The sequence below is a fragment of the Coregonus lavaretus genome, assembly GCF_964263955.1.
Source record: "Coregonus lavaretus genome assembly, chromosome: 7".
Lineage (NCBI taxonomy): Eukaryota > Metazoa > Chordata > Actinopteri > Salmoniformes > Salmonidae > Coregonus > Coregonus lavaretus.
The window spans coordinates 12224625-12239418 of NC_139994.1; the positions used below are offsets into that span (position 1 = coordinate 12224625).

The 14794-nt window shown below is 41.5% G+C and overlaps 1 protein-coding gene across 1 annotated transcript in view; it reads right to left on the reverse strand.

The window, feature by feature from the left end:
• Positions 1-14605, reverse strand: part of LOC311132368 (TBC1 domain family member 20) — a 40878-nt gene extending 26273 nt beyond the window's left edge. Inside the window, exons 1-5 of the mRNA XM_084165623.1 lie at positions 14356-14605; positions 6000-6185; positions 5213-5293; positions 4454-4640; positions 3996-4097 (exon numbers count right to left, since the gene is read on the reverse strand). Coding sequence (XP_084021749.1) covers positions 3996-4097; positions 4454-4640; positions 5213-5293; positions 6000-6185; positions 14356-14431 — 632 coding nt within the window. The 5' untranslated portion in view covers positions 14432-14605. The remainder of the gene's footprint in view (positions 1-3995; positions 4098-4453; positions 4641-5212; positions 5294-5999; positions 6186-14355) is intronic.
• Positions 14606-14794: the final 189 nt, after the last annotated feature.

Genomic DNA, 14794 nt, shown 5'->3' on the forward strand with positions numbered 1-14794 from the left:
GAGGGGGAAAAAAACTATTTTGTACATTTTAGAATAGGGCAGTATCGTAACAAAATGTGGAAAAAGTCAAGGGGTCTGAATACTTTCCGAATCACTGTACATTAGTACTCACATCCCTGAGTCAATACATGTTAAAATCACCTTTGGCAGCGATTACATCCATGAATCTTTCTGTGTAAGTCTCTAAAAGCTTCCCACACCTGGATTGTACAATATTTGCACATTTTCTTTTTAAATTCTTCAAGCTCTGTCAAGTTCGTTGTTTTTCATTGCTAGACAGCCATTTTCAAGTCTTGCCATAGATTTTCAAGTCGATTGAAATCAAAACTGTAACTCAGGAACATTCAATGTCGTCTTGGTAAGCAACTCCAGTGTATATCTGGCCTTGTGTTTTAGGTTATTGTCCTGCTGAAAGGTGAATTTGTCTCCCAGTGTCTGTTGGAAAGCAGTCTGAACCAGGTTTTCCTCTAGGATTTTGCCTGTGCTTAGCGCTATTCTGTTTATTTCTATTCTAAAAAACTCCCTAGTCCTGACCAATGACAAGCATACCCATAACATGATGCAGCCACCATCATGCTTGAAAATATGAAGAGTGGTATTCAGTGATGTGCTGTATTGGATTTGCCCCAAACATAACACTTTGTATTCAGGACAAAAAGTTAAAAAGAACAAAACAAAAGTTAATTTAATTGCCACATTTTTTGCAGTTTTACTTTAGTGCCTTGTTGCAAACAGGATGCATGTTTTGGAATATTTTTATTCTGTACAGGCTTCCTTCTTTTCACTCTGTCAATTAGGTTAGTATTGTGGAGTAACTACAATGTTGTTGATCCATACATTCTCCTTCCTCTCCAGCAACTGAGCTAGGAAGGACGCCTGTATCTTTGGAGTGACTGGTTGTATTGATACACCATCCAAAGTTTAATATTTAAGGAATATTCAATGTCTGCTTTTTATATTTGTAGCCATCTACCAATAGGTACCCTCCCTGGTCTTTGTGGTTGAATCTGTGTTTGAAATTCACTGCTCGACTGATAATTGTATGTGTGGGGTACAGAGATGAGGTAGTCATTCAAAAATCATGTTAAACACTATTATTTCACACAGTCCATGCAACTTATAATGTGACTTGTTAAGCACATGTTTACTTCTGAACTTATTTAGGTTTGCCATAACAAATGGGTTGAATACTTATTGACTCAAGACATTTCAGCTTTTTATTTTTAATTCATTTGTAAAAATGTGACATTGTGGGGTATTGTGTGTAGATCAGTGACACAGAACCTCTATTTAATCCATTTTAAATGCAGGCTGTAGCACAACAAAATGTGGAGAAAAAAAAAGTATTTACATTTTAAGTCATTTAGCAGACGCTCTTATCCAGAGCGATTTAGAGTTAGTGAATACATATATATATATTTTTTTATACTGGCCCTCCGTGGGAAACGAACCCATAACCCTGGCGTTGCAAACGCCATGCTCTATCAACTGAGCTACATCCCTGCCGGCCATTCCCTCCCCTACCCTGGACGACGCTGGGCCAATTGTGCGCCGCCCATGAGTCTCCCGGTCACGGCCGGCTGCGACAGAGCCTGGATTCGAACCAGGATCTCTAGTGGCACAGTTAGCACTGCGATGCAGTGCCTTAGACCACTGTGCCACTCAGGAGTATTTGATCCCCTGCTGATTTTGTACGTTTGCCCACTGACAAAGAAATTATCAGTCTATAATTTTAATGGTAGGTTTATTTGAACAGTGAGAGACAGAATAACAACAACAAAAATCCAGAAAAACGCATGTCATAAATGTTATAAATTGATTTGCATTTTAATGAGGGAAATAAGTATTTGACCCCCTCTCAATTAGAAAGATTTCTGGCTACCAGGTGTATTTTATACAGGTAACGAGCTGAGATTAGGAGCACACTCTTAAAGGGAGTGCTCCTAATCTCAGCTTGTTACCTGTATGAAAGACACCTGTCCACAGAAGCAATCAATCAATCAGATTCCAAACTCTCCACCATTGCCAAGACCAAAGAGCTCTCCAAGGATGTCAGGAACAAGATTGTAGACCTACACAAGGCTGGAATGGGCTACAAGACCATCGCCAAGCAGCTTGGTGAGAAGGTGACAACAGTTGGTGCGATTATTCGCAAATGGAAGAAACACAAAATAACTGTCTATCTCCCTCGGCCTGGGGCTCCATGCAAGATCTCACCTCGTGGAGTTGCAATGATCATGAGAACGGTGAGGAATCAGCCCAGAACTACACGGGAGGATCTTGTCAATGATCTCAAGGCAGCTGGGACCATAGTCACCAAGAAAACAATTGGTAACACACTACGCCGTGAAAGCCTGAAATCCTGCAGCGCCCGCAAGGTCCCCCTGCTCAAGAAAGCACATATACAGGGCCCGTCTGAAGTTTGCCAATGAACATCTGAATGATTCAGAGGAGAACTGGGTGAAAGTGTTGTGGTCAGATGAGACCAAAATGGAGCTCTTTGGCATCAACTCAACTCGCCATGTTTGGAGGAGGAGGAATGCTGCCTATGACCCCAAGAACACCATCCCCACCGTCAAACATGGAGGTGGAAACATTATGCTTTGGGGGTGTTTTTCTGCTAAGGGGACAGGACAACTTTACCGCATCAAAGGGAGGATGGACGGGGCCATGTACCGTCAAATATTGGGTGAGAACCTCCTTCCCTCAGCCAGGGCATTGAAAATGGGTCGTGGATGGGTATTCCAGCATGACAATGACCCAAAACACACGGCCAAGGCAACAAAGGAGTGGCTCAAGAAGAAGCACATTAAGGTCCTGGAGTGGCCTAGCCAGTCTCCAGACCTTAATCCCATAGAAAATCTGTGGAGGGAGCTGAAGGTTCGAGTTGCCAAACGTCAGCCTCAAAACCTTAATGACTTGGAGAAGATCTGCAAAGAGGAGTGGGACAAAATCCCCCCTGAGATGTGTGCAAACCTGGTGGCCAACTACAAGAAACGTCTGGTTTTGCCGGTTTTGCCAGCAAGTACTAAGTCATGTTTTGCAGAGGGGTCAAATACTTATTTCCCTCATTAAAATGCAAATCAATTTATAACATTTTTGACATGCGTTTTTCTGGATTTTTTTATTGTTATTCTATCTCTCACTGTTCAAATAAACCTACCATTAAAATTATAGACTGATCATGTCTTTGTCAGTGGGCAAACGTACAAAATCAGCAGGGGATCAAATACTTTTTTCCCTCACTGTAAGTGAATTTGTCCCAATACATTTGGTTCCCTAAAATTGGGGTACTATGTACAAAAAGTACTGTAATTTCTAAACGGTTCACTCGATATGGATGAAAATACCCTCCAATTAAAGCTGACAGTCTGCACTTTAACTTTATATCATTGTATCATTTCAAATCCAAAGTGCTGGAGTACAGAGCCAAAACAACCAAAAATGTGTCACTGTCCCAATACTTTTGGAGCTCACTGTAGAAACTGAAAAAGTGTTTTTCTTTAACACATAATAAAACTAAATAGATTACACTGGTATCAACTGAAAACATTGACAACTCTTGCTCTGAATCAGAGTTTGAAGTTGGGGAAAACTGGTAGAATTACTTCAAAGTGAACATGTATTCATTGCAGCTTGTTATCTGCCATTAAAACCTGTTATTTGATATTTTCTCAAATAATCTGCGAAACTGTCTCTCCAATTTCCCTAAAGGACACAAGTAAACACAGATTTGAAGTTGAAGTCCCACGAACTGTGATCTGTACCTCTCTTACTGCAACAAATCCACATAGGACGGCAGGTAGCCTAGCGGTTAAGAGCGTTCGGCCAGTAACCGAAATGTCGCTGGTTCGAATCCCAAAGCCAACTAGGTGAAAAATATGCAGATGTACCCTTGAGCAATGCATTTAACCCTAATTGCTCCTGTAAGTCACTCTGGATAAGATCGTCTCCTAAAATGTAAATGTATTTATAAAAAAAGAACAAAGAATTACCTGAGCATAAAATCATGTAGTTCTGGATCAACTTGCTCCAGTATTGGCATCAGGTAGTTCAATATGTGCTTGGTGCTGTCCATGGTAGGATCCATGAAATCCCTGCAGGGGAAGGAGGATAATGTGACCATGATAGACAGAGAGGGGAAGCCATCTTTGGTGGTCAGAATAGGGTAATAATCGTATAATAAGGGGTATGTATAATAACAGACCTGGGTTCAAATAATATTTGAAATCTTTAAAATACTTAAGCGGTGTTTGATTGAGCTTGCCTGGCACAATGGAATATGTCCCAAAATTACCAAGCCCGCCCATTTGGCACTACAGGCACGCTCAAGCAGACGCTCAAAGTATTTTTGGAATCTTTCAAACACTATTTGAACCCCGGTCTGGAGGTCTGTGCCCTTATGTATTCATAAAGAGTCTCATAGTAAGTGTTCTGATTTCCTCATATCTACCTGAGGTGGTGGTTAGAGAGGGTCTCCACAATGGCGATGGCCATGCGCTCCCCTACCACCAGTAGGAAGGTGACCACGATGTCATGGTAACCCTGGTAGTAGTGCAACGCAGGGTTCTTCTGTAGGACAACCAGGATGCTATCAATCAGCTGTTCCTGTAATACCTTCCTCTCGTCCACACGCATGCCTGGGGAGAGGGGGAGAGCAAAGCTGTGTCTGAAGGTAGAGGTAGCCACAAACTATCGCTCTGATGCAATACATTTATTAACAACCAACGTGTCGAAAGCAAGCTGCAATCACTAGGGTTTCAGATACTTGTGTCTAGATGTCTCAATACTTGCCAATAGCTTGCTTTCATCATCTACTTTACTTCAAGAGCACTGTCTAGACACTGATATACACTGCCCGTCTCTGGTCGATAGAAGGATTGAAGTCTGTTTCCACCATATTAGTATTCTTTAATCAGTGGTCATCATAAAGGGAAGGAGATAAGATAATGATATAAGGAAGCCACTGAAACCCACTATTGAGATGCCCCATGATGGTTAAGGCCCTGAGTTAACTGACAGAGGGAGGACAGGCAGTGACCTATCAGCTGAACACTGATCAGATCAATGCCACTGTGAGTGAGTTAACTCTAATCTATCAATGACACAGTGAGTTAACTCTATTCTATATTAGGTCTAATATACAATATAATAATCTTAATAAAATAATAATATAATAATTGATCAATGGCACAATGAGTGAGTTAGTTACCTCTTGGGAAACGTTTCATGGACCTCCTGACGTCAAGCAGCACCTGGTTGAAGTCCTTGTGGTTCTCTCTGACATCCTTAGCTAGAATTTACATTTACATTTTAGTCATTTAGCAGACGCTCTTATCCAGAGCGACTTACAGTTAGTGAATACATATTTTTTTATACTGGCCCCCCCGTGGGAATCGAACCCACAACCCTGGCGTTGCAAACGCCATGCTCTATCAACTGAGCTACATCCCTGTCGGCCATTCCCTCCCCTACCCTGGACGACGCTGGGCCAATTGTGCACCACCCATGAGTTTCCCGGTCGCGGCCGGCTGCGACAGAGCCTGGATTCGAACCAGAATCTCTAGTGGCACAGTTAGCACTGCGATGCAGTGCCTTAGACCACTGCGCCACTCAGGAGAATCAAAACAACAGCTCAGTGTCCCCCCCTCCCCAACCATTGTTTTCAGTTGAACATATGCATCAGTGCTACTGCCAAAGGCCCTTAATGTTGCTTGTGGGGCGTTTACATTCCGTTGTTGCACAGTGTTGAGGACTACGGAATGAGTCAATATTGACAAAAGTCACCTGAATTTAATGAAGTTACAGTAGGCTACATTCAGTCAACATACATCAACAGACTATAGATAGCTAGAGGCCTTCTGACACAGTGTAATGATCATAGTAGTCTACAGCCATGTCTTATGTTAAACGCCATAGTAGTCTAAAGCCATGTCTCAGGGCAATGGCCAATCGCAACAATGGACACACAGATCCTCACATTGAAACCTCTTACTCACTAGGTTTAGCAGGCAACTTGTACACGTTGACGCTGAGCAGCTTGGGCCAGACTTTCCTCCTTATCTCATCTGTTAGAAGGCCTCCCTCGCTGACGGCCGCCCTCCGCAGGGTCTCAATGTCCACCGGGTCACTGTTCAGGGCCTGGTGGATCTCCACCAGCTTCAGCTTCTTCCACGACTCGTGCTCTGCTTGACAACAGAAAATATGAATTGAGTGCTTGACTGTGGACAGGGTTTGCTTGGATGATAAGATAACACCAGAGTACCACTGCAAGCAAGGGCTTGTCTATGCTGGTACTGTAGGTTGATATCACTTTTTGTTAGTCAATTCCTTCCACAAAATGCTATTCAATGCCAATTGTGCAAGTTAAAAGTGTGTACTTTTCACACATTCTACTGTTACTAATGTACAATGTGGCACATATACAGTTGAAGTCGGAAGTTTACATACACCTTAGGCAACTACATTTAAACTCAGTTTTTCACAATTCCTGACATTTAATCCTAGTATAAAAATTGTCTTAGGTCAGTTAGGATCACCACTTTATTTTAAGAATGTGAAATGTCAGAATAATAGTAGAGAGAATGATTTATTTCAGCTTTTACTTCTTTCATCAAATTCCCAGTGGGTCAGAAGTTTACATACACTCAATTAGTATTTGGTAGCATTGCCTTTAAATTATTTAACTTGTGTCAAACGTTTCGGGTAGCCTTCCACAATAAAGTTGGGTGAATTTTGGCCCATTCCTCCTGACAGAGCTGGTGTAACTGAGTCAGGTTTGTAGGCCTCCTTGCTCGCTCACGCTTTTTCAGTTCTGCCCACACATCTTCTATAGGATTGAGGTCAGGGCTTTGTGATGGCCACTCCAATACCTTGACTTTGTTGTCCTTAAGCCATTTTGCCACAACTTTGGAAGTATGCTTGGGGTCCTTGTCCATTTGGAAGACACATTTGCGACCAAGCTTTTACTTCCTGACTGATGTCTTGAGATGTTGCTTCAATATATCCACGTAATTTTCCTTCCTCATGATGCCATCTATTTTGTGAAGTGCACCAGTCCCTCCTGCAGCAAAGCACCCCCACAACATGATGCTGCCACCTCCGTGCTTCACGGTTGGGATGGTGTTCTTTGGCTTGCAAGCCGCCCCCTTTTACCTCTAAACATAACAATGGTCATTATGGCCAAACAGTTCTATTTTTGTTTCATCAGACCAGAGGACATTTCTCAAAAAAGTACGATCTTTGTCCCCATGTGCAGTAGCAAACCGTAGTCTGGATTTTTTATGCCGGTTATGGAGGAGTGGTTTCTTCCTTGCTGAGCGGCCTTTCAGGTTATGTCGATATAGGACTTGTTTTACTGTGGATATAGATACTTTTGTACCTGTTTCCTCCAGCATCTTCACAAGGTCCTTTGCTGTTGTTCTGGGATTGATTTGCACTTTTCGCTCCAAAGTACATGAATCTCTAGGAGACAGAACGCGTCTCCATCCTGAGCGGTATGACGGCTGCGTGGTCCCATGGTGTTTATACTTGCATACTATTATTTGTACAGGTGAACGTGTTACCTTCAGTCGTTTGGAAATTGCTCCCAAGGATGAACCAGACTTGTGGAGGTCTACCATTTTTTTTCTGAGGTCTTGGCTGATTTCTTTTGATTTTCCCATGATGTCAAGGAAAGAGGCATTGAGTTTGAAGGTAGGCCTTGAAATACATCCACAGGTACACCTCCAATTGACTCAAATGATGTCAATTAGCCTATCAGAAGCTTCTAAAGCTTCATTTTCTGGAATTTACCAAGCTGTTTAAAGGCACAGTCAACTTAGTGTATGTAAACTTCTGACCCACTGGAATTGTGATACAGTGAATTATAAGTGAAATAATCTGTCTGTAAACAATTGTTGGAAAAATTACTTGTGTCATGCACAAAGTAGATGTCCTAACCGACTTGCCAAAACTATAGTTTGTTAACAAGAAATTTGTGGAGTGGTTGAAAAACAAGTTTTAATGACTCCAACCTAAGTGTATGTAAACTTCCGACTTCAACTGTAGCTAGTAAATAATAGTATCCCACCTGGGTCATTCCTACAATGCGGTGCCTTTCGGACCACATCACTTTTGTGAAAAAAATTATATATTTTTATTTTGTTTTGTATTCTATCAGAAAAAGGACATGTTTGACTTTCAGAAAAACATATTGGTCAAGCTCAGGCACTTAAATCCTAATAAATATGGGATATTTCCACCCTGTTAGGGACATACACATAACTATTTGAAAGTGTTAACAATGCATGTATATATTTAGTTTTTCTAAAGACATCAAATGTCCCTTACTCTATTACGTTAATTGATTTACTTAAACTAATTATAAATCAAAGATTATTAAGCGAAACGTGTGTTATTTTCGGAACCAGCTCTTCATTTGCCCCACACCCTAATAAGAGTGAATAACAACATCATTTGGTCAACATTTTTGTATTTGACCCCTTCTATTTATACAAGTTACCACAAAGGTATACATAACATTTGATGGTATTTTTCAATTATGATTTTTAAAAACACTGACCTAACAGGGTGGAATGAAGCATAACAGGGTGGAAAGCAATAACAGGGTGGAACTAACACCAATAATGAACAAAATATTTAAACAAATAAAGATATTTTATGAACTTTGAAATCTGTGAAATGGTTAAAAAAAACATTACATTTATAATTAGAACCACATTCTATTTATTTAATTTTCAATTTACTTCTTTGTCTTTTTAAAAACATTGTCAACCTAAAAGTTTGTAAAACAACATAAAAACAGATTATTAAAACACGAGTATTCCATTAGAACAACATAGCTGGATGTAAAACAATTGGATTGTATTTGAAAATCACAGTTTGTTCAGGCATTTTATGATAAACAGCCCTACACATTTTGCTCCTAACAATTCTGGGCTCATGGTTCAAGCTTAATAAAAATGGTTATTCAAAAAGTTTAACAGCATTTATAAAATATCTCATACATATAAGGATACATGAACCTTTAAAAAGTGCCCCTTCTTCCCTCTCACCTCCTCACCTCTCCTCCACTTCACTCCCTTCCAAAACCCTTCCCACTCCACCCCTCTCGCCTTTTCTCCACTCCGCTCCATCCCCCCCTCCACATACTGCAAGTCCCTTTGCTCCAGTTGTAGCTCAATGGTTTCCAAAGTGGTATTTTATGTACCTCCAAGCTCTGGGATCAGGCATATTACCTGGTGGTCAGTGTACCAGCTGATGTCGTCGCGTGGGCTTGGCCAGAATAATTAGTTTATTCTATTACGGTGCATACACTTGACCTGGATGTTATCCTCCTCCACATCTGTTATGATTCCTGGGTATGGCTCATTGTCGTAGGACACCACACACCACTGACCAATATGGTGAGAGTGAATGGGCTCTGGTGGCCACGGGGTTTCAATGGTGCACACTGATCTTGGAGCCTCAGCAGCTTCTAGAGATGCTTCTGTTAACTCAAAGCAGGGACAGGCCATGACCCCCTCATCTCTTTGGCAGAGACAGGTTGTCTCTGTACTTGATGTGACCTGGCAACACACTTTTCACTTGATGCATCTTCATTGTGCCTTTCACTGCAGTTTCTGGACGATAAAAGCCCACAGCTGTAAAGGCTGTTAGACATGAGACATTGGCACGTCTCACGGTCAGCTTCCGTTGGTGCCACAACCCAAAATGGCCTAAAGGTGCAGAAGAAAGAGTAGGAGATCGAGTCTTGACTTTCTGACAGGAACTTATTGTGTAGAGTCTTCATTGTCTGTCAGCTACCTTTTTATGCATCTTCTGTTTGTTTCGCGTGACAGTTTGTTTCCTCCCTGTAGTCATGTGGCTCACATCATCCCTACTTGGATTCAGCAGTTGCCCAGTTTTTCTTCTTCCACACAAAGGTACAAATATATCCATCCAATCCAGCACTCTTCTTTGAAAAACCTAGAGTAGTCTGGATGAGCCTTTGCAGTCGGTACTTCTTCACTATGTTCCCAATAGTTACTCTTGCACTCATCTGCCTCTCCTTGTCTTTTCTGGTGTTGCGATATTTATTTATTATGTCTTCAACCAATGATGAGTACAACAGAAGGGTTCTTCTAATGGTTGGATGGACAGGATGATGTCTCAGCATGGCATTCACTTTTGAGCGAGGAGATTTTGAGTTTTCCTTAATGTGTTGGAATCTCTTGTATTTTTCCTTTTCTCTTTTTCCAAGGTGGCTTGAAGTTTCTTGATCTCTTTCATGAGCGTTTTCTTTGTATTGTTGGTCTTTCTTTGACCTTGATGTCTTTGCCTAAAACACAGTAAGGACTATTGGTATTGTAATCAGTAAACTAATCAATAAATCAATCGACCAATCAATTAATCAATATGTTATTCAATGAATGAATCAATAAACCTATCAATTAAAAAAGAGTATGTTTAGTAATATACAATAGAGCACAAATATTGTGAACTGTTGTGAACACAACTCAAATAGATCCTGACTAATAAATCATTAAAGTGCCCAGCTTCAAGCTTGCTCTAACCTTGAGGGCCCTGGCATTGGGTCATGTTCAGGAAGTGGGGGAGGTGTGGGGGGAGGGGTAAAATATGCCCTGGCTGTTGCTCTGGAGTTTTCTTCTCTCTTCGTCTCTCTCAATTTTTTCCTTAGAACACGCTTCTCTCTCTCACTGACATCTGCTATCCTATTTTTCCCTGTCTCGCTGTCTCGCTGACATCTCGGTCTCAAGGTACTTTTGTCTTCTCTCTGGGTCTGCATCATGGCGTGCTCGGTAACGACGCTGCATTTCAGGAGCACTGAGTGATGGTGCCATTCCCTAACAAATGCATGTAACTGTTTTAATATCAGAGAGAGAGCGAGAGCGAGAGAGATAGAGATAGAGATCACACACACGAGGCTGCCGAGGAGAGGGTGGCTCACAATAATGGCTGGGATAGAGTTAATGGAACGGTATACACCACATGGAAAACATGTTTGAGGTGTTCGATGCCATTCCCAATTCCTTTTCCGCCATTACTATGAGCCCGTCCTCCCCAATTAAGGTGCCACCAGCCGCCTGTGATACACAGATATATGGTTGCTAAATACATTACAATTACTAATTATAATTGTATATACATTGCAATACAATAACATATATCACATACAGTGGGGAGAACAAGTATTTGATACACTGCCGATTTTGCAGGTTTTCCTACTTACAAAGCATGTAGAGGTCTGTAATTTTTATCATAGGTACACTTCAACTGTGAGAGATGGAATCTAAAACAAAAATCCAGAAAATCACATTGTATGATTTTTAAGTAATTAATTTGCATTTTATTGCATGACATAAGTATTTGATCACCTACCAACCAGTAAGAATTCCAGCTCTCACAGACCTGTTAGTTTTTCTTTAAGAAGCCCTCCTGTTCTCCACCCATTACCTGTATTAACTGCACCTGTTTGAACTCGTTACCTGTATAAAAGACACCTGTCCACACACTCAATCAAACAGACTCCAACCTCTCCACAATGGCCAAGACCAGAGAGCTGTGTAAGGACATCAGGGATACAATTGTAGACCTGCACAAGGCTGGGATGGGCTACAGGACAATAGGCAAGCAGCTTGGTGAGAAGGCAACAACTGTTGGCGCAATTATTAGAAAATGGAAGAAGTTCAAGATGACGCTCAATCACCCTCGGTCTGGGGCTCCATGCAAGATCTCACCTCGTGGGGCATCAATGATCATGAGGAAGGTGAGGGATCAGCCCAGAACTACACGGCAGGACCTGGTCAATGACCTGAAGAGAGCTGGGACCACAGTCTCAAAGAAAACCATTAGTAACACACTACGCCGTCATGGATTAAAATCCTGCAGCGCACGCAAGGTCCCCCTGCTCAAGCCAGCGCATGTCCAGGCCCGTCTGAAGTTTGCCAATGACCATCTGGATGATCCAGAGGAGGAATGGGAGAAGGTCATGTGGTCTGATGAGACAGAAATTGAGCTTTTTGGTCTAAACTCCACTCGCCGTGTTTGGAGGAAGAAGAAGGATGAGTACAACCCCAAGAACACCATCCCAACCGTGAAGCATGGAGGTGGAAACATCATTCTTTGGGGATGCTTTTCTGCAAAGGGGACAGGATGACTGCACCGTATTGAGGGGAGGATGGATGGGGCCATGTATCGCGAGATCTTGGCCAACAACCTCCTTCCGTCAGTAAGAGCATTGAAGATGGGTCGTGGCTGGGTCTTCCAGCATGACAACGACCCGAAACACACAGCCAGGTCAACTAAGGAGTGGCTCCGTAAGAAGCATCTCAAGGTCCTGGAGTGGCCTAGCCAGTCTCCAGACCTGAACCCAATAGAAAATCTTTGGAGGGAGCTGAAAGTCCGTATTGCCCAGCGACAGCCCTGAAACCTGAAGGATCTGGAGAAGGTCTGTATGGGGGAGTGGGCCAAAATCCCTGCTGAAGTGTGTGTAAACCTGGTCAAGACCTACAGGAAACGTATGATCTCTGTAATTGCAAACAAAGGTTTCTGTACCAAATATTAAGTTCTGCTTTTCTGATGAAGAGGATTTTAACTTTTCTGTCAAACATATTTTGAAATTCTAAAATTGTATAACATGTTCATCTAATGTAGCCTAACAGGGTGAAAATGTAAGAGTGAGACATACTGACTAACATCATGAAACAATACAATATAGATAAAACCGGGTGTTGATACTTACTTAGCTTTGCACTGTTGTTTTCTCGCCAAAAAGAAGATTGACACTTCCTGAAAATGTTTCATCTGCTATTGTCCCAGGAAATCCACTTAACTTGTTTTGAGGAGGGATTTATAATTTAATGTTATCTGATTGGTGCAAAAGGATCGCCTATTCCCCCTCTGGAGACTGAAAAGATTTGGCATGGGTCCTCAGATCCTCAAAAAGTTATACAGCTGCACCATCGAGAGCATCCTGACTGGTTGCATCACTGCCTGGTATGGCAACTGCTCGGCCTCCGACCGCAAGGCACTACAGAGGGTAGTGCGTACGACCCAGTACATCACTGGGGCCAAGCTTCCTGCCATCCAGGACCTCTATACCAGGCGGTGTCAGAGGAAGGCCCTCAAAATTGTCAAAGACTCCAGCCACCCTAGTCATAGACTGTTCTCTCTGCTACCGCACGGCAAGCGGTACCGGAGTACCAAGTCTAGGTCCAAAAGGCTTCTTAACAGCTTCTACCACAAGCCATACGACTCTTGAACTGCTAATCAAATGGCTAACCGGACTATTTGCATCCCCCCCCCCTCACTTTAACTCTTCCTACATGTACATATTACCTCAATTACCTTGACTAACCTGTGCCCCCGCACATTGACTCTGTACGGTACCCCCTGTATATAGCCTCGGTACTGTTATTTTACTGCTGCTCTTTAATTATTTTTACTTATCTCTTTTTTACTTAACACTTATTTTTCTTAAAACTGCATTGTTGGTTAAGGGCTTGTAAGTAAGCATTTCACTGTAAGGTCTACACCTGTTGTATTCGGCGCATGTGACAAATAAAATTTGATTTTATTTTAATGTGATGTTATTGTGGGAAGGGGCTGTTTTTTAAAGGGGTATTACTACAAACTAACAGGGTGGAAAGTGAAATCAGGGACACACAGAAAATCTTAAATACAGTAACAAATACAGTAATCATGAAAAAAAATGTATTGATGACAGATTTTGAGTAGGACTATAAAATAATGAATAAATATTTGGAATATTTTATTATTGAATGGCTTATATTTCTTGTTATAGTCGATGAATAGCACCCGGGGACATGGCAAAATAAAATTCCCTTTGAGATCCATATCTTTGTGTTTTTATGGTTTAACTTTATATTTTAAGCCCTTTGGAATATTTCCTGGGGACAGAAAAGGCACCACATAACAGGAATGACCCACCTATATTTTGCAGTCTTGCTTTGCTTCAACTGCACGGGCAACTTTACTGACTGACAGTATCACCTTTTACTTGTTTTGATGAAGAATACGTGATGATGATTCTAAAATGTACATTTGTATATTGCCATTGAAGAATGGCAGCCTATTCTTATGGGGATTATTAATATGGGCTCTGCTCTGGGTCAATCGATGGTCACGTTGCTTTGCTGTTCCACGTAGCATGTCTGGCAGCTGACCAGCTGATATGCATTCACAGAGGATTCACACAGAGATCTGTTAAATACTAGTAAAATTATTCGTCTATTCAACTGTCAACTATCTAAAAAACGATTCCCAACATGCAATGTATGAGTACATTATCTGCTATTTGTTAACAATTGAATACTGATTGAGTTAATTTACCTCCATGTCTCTGAGTATTTCCATTCCCATTCTCCCGGCTTCCTGTACTTTGCTGGTGTTTCTTCCCTTTTTTCATAGCCTGTTAAAATTAATAAAGCATCAACAATACATACGTTGTGATACCGTCAATTGCAGAAGTAAATACAGGTTTATAATCGTATCTCTAACTACAGAAAATAACAATTACAACAAATTCTCAGTTCGAGTTGTGATCTGTCATACAGCTGTTCATTTATCATCCGCTATTGTCCCAGGAAATCCACATAACTTGTTTTGAGGAGGGATTTATAATTTATTGTTATCTGATTGGTGCAAAAGGATCGCAATCTAAGAATCTATGCATCTCATTGGCTCATTCACTGTCAATTGTAAATCCATGAAGGTGGGCTCAGTGCAATAGAGCTTTTAACGTTTCACAGCTCTTATCTTCTGGCATGCA